Genomic DNA, 12,889 nt, shown 5'->3' on the forward strand with positions numbered 1-12,889 from the left:
CCATTTCAACAATCAGCTTAAAATTAAGGGGGGGGGGGGTTAAGTTGTCATGTATCAAGAGCAAAAGATAATATGAAATCCAAGCTGGTGGGGGAGGTGGGATTTGGGGTCTTCATTAATCATGATTACTGTTGGATATTCCTTATATCCTTGCTCTGATGACTTTAAAAATTTGCAGAACTGAGACAGGTAGTTCAGTGGATAGAGAGCCAGACCTAGAGACAGGAGGTCCTGGGTTCAAATTTGACCTCAGACACTTCCTTGCTGTGTGACCCTCTGCACATCACTTATCCCCCATTTGCTTAGCCCTTACCACTCTTATGCGTTAGAACTGATAATTAGTATTGATTCTAAGACAGAATGTAAGGGGTTTTTTTTTAATTGCAAAATTGTTCATCTTTTAGTGAGATCTGGTATGATTTTTCTACTTGCCAGTCATATGCACAATACTTTTCTATGATGAGGATCAGTACCAGACAAAGCCAAATTCAATATATGTTAGAGAAGAGTGAGAGAGAAAGTGTGTGTGTGTGTGTGTGCACTTGTGTTTTAAAAGAATGAGGGAAATAAGGAGGGAAAATACAATCCAACAAGCATTTTTAAGCACTTTATTGTGTGCAACATATATGCTAGATTCTGGAAAGAGAAGAATAAAACCACCATCTGTGCTCTTAGGAACCTTATATTCATCAGGGAGCACATTGTGTAAACAGGAAAATATATTTCTCTAAAATGTATACACATATATATGTGTGTATGTTTGTGCATGTGTGTATGTATATATTGCATATCTATATAATTTGAGGAAGGTGTAAACATTAAGTAGAGAGATAAGGAAAGACTTTCCCCTAGAAGGTGGCATTTAAAATGATCTTGGAGAAGCTGAGAGCATCTCAGAAGGAGAAGTGTCGATGGAGTACATTCTAAGCACTGTAGATAATGTGTACAAAGGCCTATGGATAAGACAGGGAACATCAGGTTTAGGGAATAACAAATAATTTGGGACATGGTGTATGAAAGGGAATAATATGAAATAAGCCTAGAAATGTAGGTTGGTATTGTACTGAAAGATTTTAAATGAAAAACAGGGAATTTTTACTCATCCTAGAGGGAGTAGGAAGGTACAAAAAGGGAGTGACAAGGTCAGATATGTGCCTTAGGACAATTATTTTGGTAACTGTGTGCCAAATGTATTGTAGAAGGGAGAGACTGGAAGGTGGAAGTATAATTTTTGTTTTCGTTTTGTTTTAAGTATTCTGAGTAAGGAACAGTGAGGCCCTGAACTAGCATATTGGTTGTGTAAATAAAGAGAAGGAAATGTTATGAGATATGCTATGGATATAGTTTACACAAGACTTTGCACTGATTAGAAATTAGGAAGGGAAAGATAGAAATGACTGAGGTTATAGATATGAGTTACTAGAAAGACAGAGATAATCTCAAGAAAAATAAGGAAGTTTGGGGGAGAGGCAGGTTTAAGGGAGAAGAAAAAACTTTCATTTGGCACACTGAGTTTTAGATATCTATATAACATCTCTTGGAAGTGTCCATCAAATAGTTGATGATGTAGAAATGGAGAGAAATTAAGATTATATGTGTATAAATCTGGTAGTCACCTACAACAAGATGAAATTGAATCCATAAGAGCTGAGTATTTCACCAAGAGTGAGTACAGAGAAAAGAGAAAAGGGCACTGAGTAGAGACTTAAAATATATCTATGTATAGGGAACAGGTCATGAATGATGATCCACCAAAGAAAACTTAGAAGAGGTGGTTGGATAGTTAGGAGAACAAGAAGAGATCAATTCCATGAAAACCAAGGGAGGAAGAACTGCCAGAATTCATTAAATTGACTTAGATGTGATAACTATACAGAGATACCACTCTAGGATTGGGAGCACAACAGATTTTTCTTGGAAATCCCATGGGAACCCACTATTGTCAGCAAGCACAAGTCATATTCCCAAACTGACCTCAAAAAATTTAATTATCTCTAGGTTCTTATTATTCTTTAAAGCTGGTTGGATGGTATCACTGATTTTTAAACTGTCTTATATAGATCAAATTCAATTATCATATGTCCTATGGGAGGTAGATCTGTGGAATTTACAGAAAGAAAGGATCTTAAAGGTCATATAGCCCAACCCACTTATTTAACAGATAAGGTACAGAGGCTCAAGAAGTTTACATGACTTACCCAAATTAACATAATTGATTTGGTGGCAGAAATGGGATTCAAAGCCCAGTTCTCTAATTCCAAATCCTTAAAGAACCATATCATATATATTCATATATGTGTGTGTGTGTGTGTGTGTGTGTGTGTGTGTGTGTATATATATATATATATATATATATAACTTGTTTTGTCTCTTACTAGCTCTGACATTCTCTAATTGGGTAATTTTTCTTTAAAGGTGAAAATTTTTTTCCAAGTTTCCTAGCTCTTCTTTTCCTCCAATCCGTCCTATTCATCAAAGCTAAGCAACTTCATAAAGTATCCATTTTTTATCTTTTATTGATACTTTTTATTTTCATATCACTTTTGTGAAGATAAAATTATCTATTTTAATGATCAGCAACTTTCAACTCAATCAATCAAAAACTCAAAGCATCCCTACTTAACTATTAAGTATGAGAGTTCACAAGACACTTATTAGAGTAAGTGAATACCTCCAAAGGCCACTGTCCCCCAGGCAGTGCTAGGCAAACTGGGAAGCTGTAATTGGTTCCTGTAAAGTAGGGAAACAGCGGAAGTAACATGGAGAAAACTGCTTTAAAAAGGCCAGCTCAAGGATTCCATCATTCGTTCTGCATGAACCAGGCTGGAAGAGGACTCTTTGCTTCCTTGGTTTTGGAGAGGCCCATTCCTTTCCTGGCATTTGGAGAGATTGTCTGAGACTCCTGCCTTGGCTTTGGAGGAGACTCTTTCCCTGGATCCTACATTAGCTTGCTTGGCGAGTGGCTGAGATTCTTTCCTTGGCTTTGGAGGAGGCTGCGCTGGTGGATTTTTGGCTGAAGACTCCATGAGGAGATTGAGACCTGAGGAAGCCTCCTGCCAAGGTGCTGAACTTGGCTTTGCTTGGTAGGAGGAGCTCTTAGGGATGGTAGGCTTGTTAAGAATCTGTCTCTTTATCTACATTTTCTACTTTCACTCTTTCCACCTCTTTGTAAATAAAAAGCAGCTAAAAGTCATTTTTACTTAAGCTATAATATTTTAAAATTAGTGACCATAACATAACTTTTTCACTCTCTTTTTGAGTCAAAAGAGTGCTTTGGAGAGCCTCCTGCCCCTTTCCATGGCAGTGAAAACTGCCTGTACTAGAATAAGTCAGTAAAGAATTAAATTCAAGCATTTGTTAAGAACCTACTGTATGAGCCACACTGATAGGAGGAATACAAAATAATCAATCAGGAGGTATTTATTAGACCCTATATAAAGACAAAAATGAAATTATTCCCAATTTAAGGAATTTGTGTTCTCTAAGGAGTAGAAAATGTGTGTATATAAGTGTGTATATATGTGTGTGTATACATATATATAATAAATATGTCCAGAGTCAAATAAAAGATAGGAAGGAAGAGAATTAAGAAAAAGTATATATAATGAGTCCTTCACCTCAGATACCATAAAATCTGTTTGAAAGATGCTCTGTAATCATATCAACAAATAACTGTCATGTGTCATCTTCCTGGCCATGGAAATTACTTCCTTATACAGAATATTGTTTTTAATGGCTTTTACCTATTCTTGTTTTCTTTATGCTATTATTTAAGAAATTGAAAGGACTTGGTAATCACTAAGTAAGGAAAGTACTACTAGCATGTGAATTTTTTAATCAAATAATAACAACAATAGCTAGCAGTTATATAATCCCTACTATGGATCAGGCACTATGCTAAGTGGTTTACAGATATTATCTCAGTTGATCCTCAAAACAACTCTGGAAGTTAGCAAGGCAAACGGGGTAAGTGACATATCCAACTAGTAATCAACTTTGAACCCAGGTCTTCCTTACTCCAGACCATTCTCTGTCCACTGTGCCACCAGCTGCCTTAGCTGTGCACCTTAGAGACAGTAGTCCAATATATAGGAAGATCAATACCAATCTTCTTTTTTGGTGGTTACAAATTACAAAAAGATACTTTTAGGTATTGTTCAGGTCATGAACCTATTTAGATTTTATAGGATTAGTTGTATATTCTCAGTGGAAAGAATTGTGGAGGGATTGAGGAAGTAATTGAATCAATGATAGGAAAATAACTAGTCTGGTATGTTCAGTGTGGCATAAAAAATTCAGTCGTCTTGTAATTGACCATCATTCATTAACATTTTAGTGGATCATTGCCCATATATTTGATTAAAGATGAAATTTGATTTTATTAAGTTCAGGACAATTGCAGTATAGAGAAAGGAAAAGGGAAAAAAGGAGTAGGCAAGAGTAAGAGCAGATAAGACTGTATCTTTCTATTTGGTGGGAGGAGAGAATCTCCTTTTCCCTTAGGTGCTGGTTAGTATAATGTGTTACACCATTATTCATATTTCTTCTTCACCATTACATAGAATATTTCTCAGAGTTTGTCTGGTCTAGAGGGAAAAGTCCTGAGCATACTCACAAGACCAAGCCCTGGCTCTGATGGGTACCAGTTGTGTGGCCTTGAACAAGTCACTTAATCTCTCTGAGCCTCTGATTTCCCATCCGTAAAGTAGGGATGATAATACCTTTTTTATATTGCTCACAAAGTTCTCAAAACCCAGTGATATAATGTATATAAAACACTATGTAAACTTAGTAGAGCTGTTACCACCTTGTTTGCCTAAGCTTCTTCAGGGTTGAACTTTTGTGATGTAAGTTTTCATTGTTCTCCTATACTTATTTCCTTTACTTTATTTCCTGCCCTTATGTCTGTGCTCTCCTTCATCTTTACTCAAGATCACATTTTTTCCCATGATTTCAGCTATTCCTCAAAATATATGATTCCCACCTCTGCTTCTTTAACCTGTTCTTACATTTCTAGAGCTCTGGGTAGATCTCTTCCTACTTTATGAAACTGGGGAAACTGAATTCATTATCTTCCTGTGAAGCACCCCAATTACTGTCAAACCCCCAATTTTGATACACACACAACATGGTAGTTATTTTCATTTTTCCCTTTTTTCCCCCACATTAACTCAATCACCAAGTCTTAGTGATTCCTATTTTGTAACTAGGTTTTGGCATAACTTTTTATTCCCAAATCCTAGGACTTCTTTGCCTCATTCCTAGATTATAGCAACTGCCATAATAGAGCCCTCTTGCTACTAGAAATTTCTGATTAATCCCAAAGGACTTCCTCCCCCCCCCCATACCTATGATTGCATTAATGTAAAGAATCTCTGGAGAAGGAATCTCCCTCTACCAGTGCAAATGGACAACTGTTCTGCAGCTTACTCTTAGAGGGTGGCTTGGATTACTGAGAGTTTAAGTGATTTTTTCACGGGTCACATAACTATAGTCTATGTCAGAAGCTGGACTTGAGCCAGGTCTTTCCAACTCTGAAACAAGCTGACATTCTGCCTCTCTTATTCTACTTTACCAAATCTAAATTTCCTCAGAACATTGAAGGTCATCAACAACCTTTCCTACTTCATCCCTTAATAGTCCCACAGAATTTTTGTCTTGCCCAAGAAAAAATCTGCTTGCTCTCCTCACCCACTTGATACCTATATCTTCCTAATTCCCACTTGACACGTTCTCTCCTTAAAATTATATCTCTTGGAGCAGCTAGATAGCACAGTGGATAGAGAGCCAAACCTGGAGTCAGGAGGACCTGGGTTCAAATCTGACCTCAGATTCTTCCTAGCTGTGTGACCCTGGGCAAGTCCCTTAATACTGACTGCCTAGCCTTTGCCATTCTTCTGCCTTAGAATTGATACTAAGACAGAAGGTAAGGGTTTTAGAAAAAATGACCTCTCTTCAAATCTACCTTCACAAGCCAAATTTGGTAATTCTAAAATATCCAGCTCAAAATATCTGCTTGAATTATTTAGGTAGTCACCTTTTCTACTCCATACTAATCACTTCCATGCTATAACTATGCCCATGGTTTTACCCAGGTTGCCTTGTACATATTCATGATTTATTTTACAATTGCCATCAGTTTGTTTCATGTTAACCTTTTTCTCTTTAGCTGGAGCATAATCTCTTCAAGGACAGAGATTATGTCTTTCACTTCTCTTAGGTTAGTGCTTAGTCCAACACTGGGCCCACAGTAGATGCCCTCTTAGTCCAGTTCCTGGCTTTCTGAACTTCAAAACCATGTCTCTACTGCTGTCTCATCCTAGAACTTCCCTGAACACCTAGGGCCTCCTCACTCTGGAATATCCTACTTATTACCTCTGTAGCCCTCTCTCCACTGAATATCTCTCAGGAAGCCCCACTCCCACCCCTTGCTATTTTGTGGAGGAGCCCAGACCTTCTTCTCCCTGCCCTATTCTTGACATTTTAAACTTAGAAACCATGCCTCTGCAATCAAGAACCTTCTTCCCCCTTCCCTCCTCTCTGCTTTTCATCTCCTTTTTGGTTTGTTGTCTTCCCCCATTAGAATATAAATTCCTTGAGGACAGAGGTTGTCTTTGTTTTTGTTTGTATTTGTATCTCCAGCCTTGTAAGTGCTTCATAAAGTCCTGTTTCCTTCAATAAATATTCCTCAAATGAAAGAATAAATGGATTCCAGGAGTGGATTTCTTTACAGAACTTCAGTCATATCTCTCATAGGCTATTAACTTTCTACTTCTTATATCAGTTCCAGATCAGCCCTGACCCACTGTGAAGCTTATCTCCTAGACTATATCTGTCTTTAATCCCAACTAGTCTTTCCTCCCCACAACTTTCCCCTAAATCCTAGTCTTCATCCCAGACTATTGTATACCAAAGTTCCCTCCCTTCTACAATAATTGAAGTTTTGTGTCAGAGCCAAATTTGAACTCAGCCTTATTATCCTTCTTAAATCCCAGTTAGGCAACTCTTTCCTGTGTAGTTAACTTTTTAAAAGTTGAACATAACTCCTGGTGATGGGGCTAAGGGGGAGGACTAACAGTGCTATGCCTAGAGAGGTGCATGGCAGCTAGAAAGGGCATGCTTCCCTGCCAAACTGCCAAACTTCATGCTGTTGGAAAGGGCAGAGTATCTATTAGAACTTATATGTCATTCTCCAAATTATAAAACATAAAGCACCTAACCTTTTATTTAGAAAATTAAATCCCTTGAGCTGACTTATTCACTTGGGCAGAATATAAAGATTCATGACTTTTTGTCGCTCCTTTTATGACTTGGGAATGTTAACATTTGAATCTAACTTCAGCCACCGATGAAAAAGGCCAAAAATACTCATTTCTCAGCACTATTCATTCCAGTTCTGACCAAACGCCCTATATTTCCTCTGATTCCATGTTTTATAATATCCCCTGAAATAATATTTATTCCTTTCGAAGCCCCCAACTATAAATCAGCTGTAATGGAAGCTCTCCTCTGCTTTTATTGCAAGGATAACCACTCCAGCCTTCTTGTCTAAAGTGTTGACCTGGCTTTTTCACAGCTGACTCAGTGTATTGGAACCTCTTAATGCAAACTGCATGGCATGTGATCACTAAACTCTATGTGAAGTCTTTATAATTTTCCCATGATTGATAGCATATTGCTGCTCATTGGTGAGGGGAAACCAGAGCCATGCTATTTTTTGCTGTCTTTTGTAGATGTTAAGTTACTTACTCAACTCCCATTCCCGATTGGACTTCAAATGAAGATGCTGTGAGAATTGATGGAAAAGTGAAAGCTACGTGGTTCAACAAGTGTCTCTCTCTGTCTCTGTCTCTGTCTCTCTCTGTCTCTCTCTCTCTGTCTCTCTCCCTCTGTCTCTCTCTCCCTCCCTCTCTCTTTTCTCTTTCTCTCCTTCCCTCTCTCTTTTCTCTCTCTCTTTTCTCTCTCTCTCTCTCTCTCTCTCTCTCTCTCTCTCTCTCTCTCTCTCTCTCTCTCTCTCTCTCTCTCTCTCTCTCTCAACAGTCTTGAGATGGAAGTTGCCATGTACTCTGTAGCATCTTAGGACACTTAAAAGTAAATCAACTCTAATGCAAATACTAACAACATGGCAATGGGTTCGAATCAAGAACACATGTGATACCCAGTGGAATCACACGCCGGCTATGGGGGGGGGGGGGAGAAAATTATCTTTGTCTCTAATGAATAATGCTTGGAAAGATCAAATAAAATATTATTTTTTTAAAAAGTAAATCAACTGTCTGTTGAGATCATACAGAAGACCTACTGTTATGTGATTGAAGTCCTTTGATGCTCAGATGGATCTGGTCACTTTGCATCTTAATTCCTGGGACTTCTGTCGTTCCAGCCTACCAGTTCCATATGCTCTAGATCATCACTACTTCCCATCCATATTTCATACCTGGCATTTAGACCCTGATTCTCCACTATTCATGCCCTTGCCTAAGCTTTCCTTATCCTCTAGCTCAAATGTAATGTTTTTAGTCTCTTCTTTGAATGCTTATCCAATTCTGTCCTCTCTCTTTCTCTCTCTCTGCTTGCCATACTACATGTATCATTCTTTTCTCATCAGAACTTGGGGCCCACTTCCTCCGGAAAGTATTTCCAGGTTAAATATGCCCATCTGCAAGTCTCCTGTCCCTGGGCCTGGAGTCAGAGAAATGGAGTTTGAATTCCTTCTCTACTGCCTACTAACTGTGTGACCTTGGACAAGTCCTGTCATCTTCCCAGGCCTCAGTAAACGGAGGGAGATGGCCCAGATGACCTGTAGGATCCCATCATTAGTTACTTCCTCTAATGACTATGACTAATCTGTTGATCTACATTATTGTGGATTATATAATTTTCATGGCTCCCCTTCCTGAAAGCAAGATCTAGGTTAAAATGATACTCATTGATGCACAGGTCATATATCCATTGGGAGATCATAAAATGTGAGTTGGTTAAGTGACCCTCACTTCTGGTTTTGGAGGTCTATTCAGAGTTCAGATAAATCTTGTTCCTTTTGCCTATTTCAAACCACTGTCAACACTAACCTTAGGAAAGCTTTCATGGATACTTTATGTGACATTTGTATGACATACATGAGTAGTCTGCATCTGTATACTTGAAATAAACAAGTTAATTATTTTTAAGTTAACTGTGTGGTATGCCTAAAATACTTAGTATTAATGCTTCAAAATCAGAATATAAGGCAAGGAAAAAAAATTTGAATGAAGGCATAGGAGAGGGAGCATACCATAGTGAACCTGGGTCCAAATCCTGCTTTAGATATGTTTAAGTTGTATGATCATAGGCAAGTCATTTAAATTCTCAAAACTGATTTCCCCATCTATAAAATGGGGATGATGATATTGACACTGCTTCTCCAATGGGATTGTTGTAAAGAAAGCATTTTGCAAACTTTATTGTATAATTAACTATTATAAATAAATTAAACTTGTTATAAATTATAAACTATTAAGATCAAAGTTATATCTTAAGTAATTGTTCTGGTAACAGGGCTTCTTGTCAGAAAATTGCTCCAGGAACAGCTTAGTAGCTCAGTGGACAGAGAGCCAGGCCTGGAAACAAAGAGGTGTTGGGTCCAAATCTGGCCTCAGACACTTCCTAGCTGGGTGATCCTGGGCAAGTCACTTAACCCCAATTGCCTAGGGCTTACCGCTCATCAGCTTTGGAACTGATACTTAATGTTGATTCTAAAATAAAAGGTAAGGGTTTTAAAGGAAAAAAAACTGAAAAAATAAAGTTTCTCCTGAAAAAAATATGCCATTTTGAGGTAAGAACTGGAAGAAAGAGTGCAGATAGAAAGCAAAACCAAAACATAAAAAGCAAAAGTAGGCAAAACAAGACATGACCCTGCCATACTGAAAAAAACATTGCTGTGAAAGTCATTATTAAGCTATTACCTAAGGGCCTGCCTTTGATACTAAGTGCTGACCATACAAATAAATACTTGTAATCAAGACCATCCTTGCCCTAGAAGAGCTGACATTCTAATGGGGTAGCTAGAAGGAAATTTCCTGGTAGCCTGATTCTGGACAAGGTGAGATGAAAATTTACCCATCTCTGGGGTAGAGCAAGATTTAAAGACTGAGCCTCTTCTTGCAGGAAGCAGAATGAGTTCTTGGATTCAAGACACATTTCTGATGTCGAGAGAGATGGTAAGAGATTAAAAAACAAAGAGTGAGGAGTGTTATTCATATTCTCTCATTAACTTACTGAAAGACATTAGAAATTCTCTTAACGTCATGGAGCCTCAGTTTCTTCTCTATCAAAAGAAGATTATGAAGAGCTCAAGAACTTAATAACTACTATGTTTGTGTGTGTCTGATTTGTGTGTGCTCACACATGTTTAAATGCAGACAGGTGAAAGTTATTGACTAGTATGCAGGACAAGGTAGGAGTAACTACTTTAGGAGCTCTTGAGGATCTAACTGTTATAGATCCATGATTTATGAGTTCAGTATTAGTGCAATAGAAAAAGAATTGGCTTAGCGGTCATAGCCTTAGTGACTTATTAGATATGTTATTGCTATTCATCAAAACCCTTTATTTCTCTGAGTTTCAGTTTCTGAAGCTTTACCTTCCAGACAGAAAGCCCTTGCACAATGCAAAGGGTATTATGATGTGGGTTTCAAAATTAATAATCAATAACTACATATTATAATTTAAAAGTTTTATTAATAATAACAAGGGCAAAAGAACTGCCTGAATTCAGCCTGGTCGCCGGTCCAAAAAGAGGAAGAAGGAGGAGTTACAGCCATTTAAATACAGTCACACAAAATGTGGGGACACAGGAAAATGGAATTTTGGGAAATACTAAGGGACTTCTGGGAGATGAAGTCCAAAGGCTCAAAATCTCCATTTATACATATCTCCCCCTGTGATCCTATTGGGATACTAGTTTCCCCAAAAGGTTCGTGGAAACATAATCAACTTAAAAATTGCAATAATTTGTGGACAAAAGGAAAAGAGAACAAAACCACTGGTTACTAGGCTGACAAAAAGCCAATTTGGGGGCAGTCCCTTTTGGCATAAGAGTATACATTCAAAACAAAGGCATTTCAACCCCCCATAGTTCAATTCAATTTAAGGAGAAAAGAAAAAAATGTTTTATACTCACCTGCTCTAGCAGCTGTATTTGAAGCCGAGTTAGCTGTTTAAAAGACTGACTTGAGGAATTTTGGGAAATACTAAGGGACTTCTGGGGGATGAAGTCCAAAGGCTCAAAATCTCCATTTATACAATGATGATGATGATGATGATGACGACAATGATGACGATGATGAAGAAGACGACCACAATGATGGACATGTATGTTTGTCATTTGGAAGACAAGTTTCAAATAAAACCAAACTTGTTGCTTTTTTCTTTTGTGCAGATACAGTTGTTTCTTCTAGCTGCTGTACAAGTTTAGATAACCTTGTGAGCTACCTCTTCAAGCACCTCTCAAAAGAAGGAAAGAAACCACTTCGAAGCCAAGCAGTTTCCCAGGATGGTCAGAGATTGCTCCATTTCATGCATCAAAATCCAGATGTCCTACAACAGGTAAAGGGGGTACTGCTGCCAGGACTTATGTGATGAAACATCCTGAAATAGGAACAGATTCTTGAATGTCTCTTAAAATAAGTAACCTTGTGAAGGGCCTTAATGAATTGTTAACCAGTGAGTATTATCCCCTGAAAGCAGGATGACACACTGCCCTCATTTCCCCTCAAGGAATATCAGAGTGATTACCATGAATACCTTCTCCCACAGAGATATTAAGCTCAACAAGCAGATGACTTTCTCAGAGATATATTAGAAGTTCAGGATAGAGCTGGTGATCCTTTGGTCCCTAGTTTCCTTCTTATGTTCCCAATATTATTATCTTGAACTTGTCCTATGAATGCTAGGCCGATATGGCTCCCATTCATTTTCAAATGTGTTTTCTCATTAGCTGATATGGGCTGGGCTCTAATTTAATACAGCACATCATTTGGAGATTCACATTTTAGGATACTTCTTAAGGTATTTTAATTTGGCTCATGAGGAAATGTAATATTTTCTTATTTCTCTCTGATGTATAAAATGCATTTGTACAAATCACTGTAACACAGTGTAACATAAAAATAGATAGAAAAATGAATACATATATCAAAAATATTTCAAATAGAGCACTAGCATTTATCCATGTAGACACCATCATTCTTTTCTCTAGGATAGCTCTCCAAGGTGTTTGCAAGTTTGGAAAATTAGGTCTGAGTGTTGTATTCATATGCTGAAAAGTTTTAACTGTTTTATTTTGTTAAGTCACATATTGTGATTTACAAATGTAACGTCACAGCAAAATTATGAGCCTTCAAATAAATCAGCTGGTACTGATTTTGGACTGAAACAACAATTAGCAGAAAAATGTCACCCAGGAAACTGTAGAGAGAGAACCAGAAGGAAGGTAAACATCATCTAATCCAGTACCCTCACTTTATAGATGAGAAAACTGAGGCACAGAAAGTTAAATGACTTCAATTTGTGAAATATTCATTAAGGAGTTACTAAGTGCAGAGCACTGTGCTGGGTATTGGGAGAGATACACAGATAAATAAATACATGGTTTTTTCTTTGTTATGCTTAAAACAACTACCAGCTTAGCTCATCAAATATTTCTTAATTGCCTACTGTGTACAGAACGCTGTGTTAGGCCTTAGGAAAGGCATTCCTTTACCTTAGAGTCTAGAAAGAAGATAGGTCATATAAATAATGATGCTATCTGATGAGTACATAAAACACATGCAAATAAAATGGCATGTAAGATCTGAAAGGGCAATGTCCTTGCTCACCCTGGGGAAGAAAATCAGGGAAAGCTTCATGT

The 12,889-nt window shown here is 37.7% G+C and overlaps 1 protein-coding gene across 4 annotated transcripts in view; it reads left to right on the plus strand.

Annotated features, from left to right (window-relative positions):
• The window catches only part of RANBP17 (RAN binding protein 17), a 379,980-nt gene that overhangs the window by 340,787 nt on the left and 26,304 nt on the right, over positions 1 to 12,889 (plus strand). For all 4 annotated transcript variants that reach the window (XM_001370363.4, XM_056811572.1, XM_007474002.3 and 1 more), the window contains one exon: positions 11,420 to 11,586. In XM_001370363.4, the coding sequence (XP_001370400.1) occupies positions 11,420 to 11,586 (167 nt within the window). The remainder of the gene's footprint in view (positions 1 to 11,419; positions 11,587 to 12,889) is intronic.

The sequence above is a fragment of the Monodelphis domestica genome, chromosome 1 (assembly GCF_027887165.1).
Source record: "Monodelphis domestica isolate mMonDom1 chromosome 1, mMonDom1.pri, whole genome shotgun sequence".
NCBI classification, from domain to species: Eukaryota; Metazoa; Chordata; class Mammalia; order Didelphimorphia; family Didelphidae; genus Monodelphis; species Monodelphis domestica.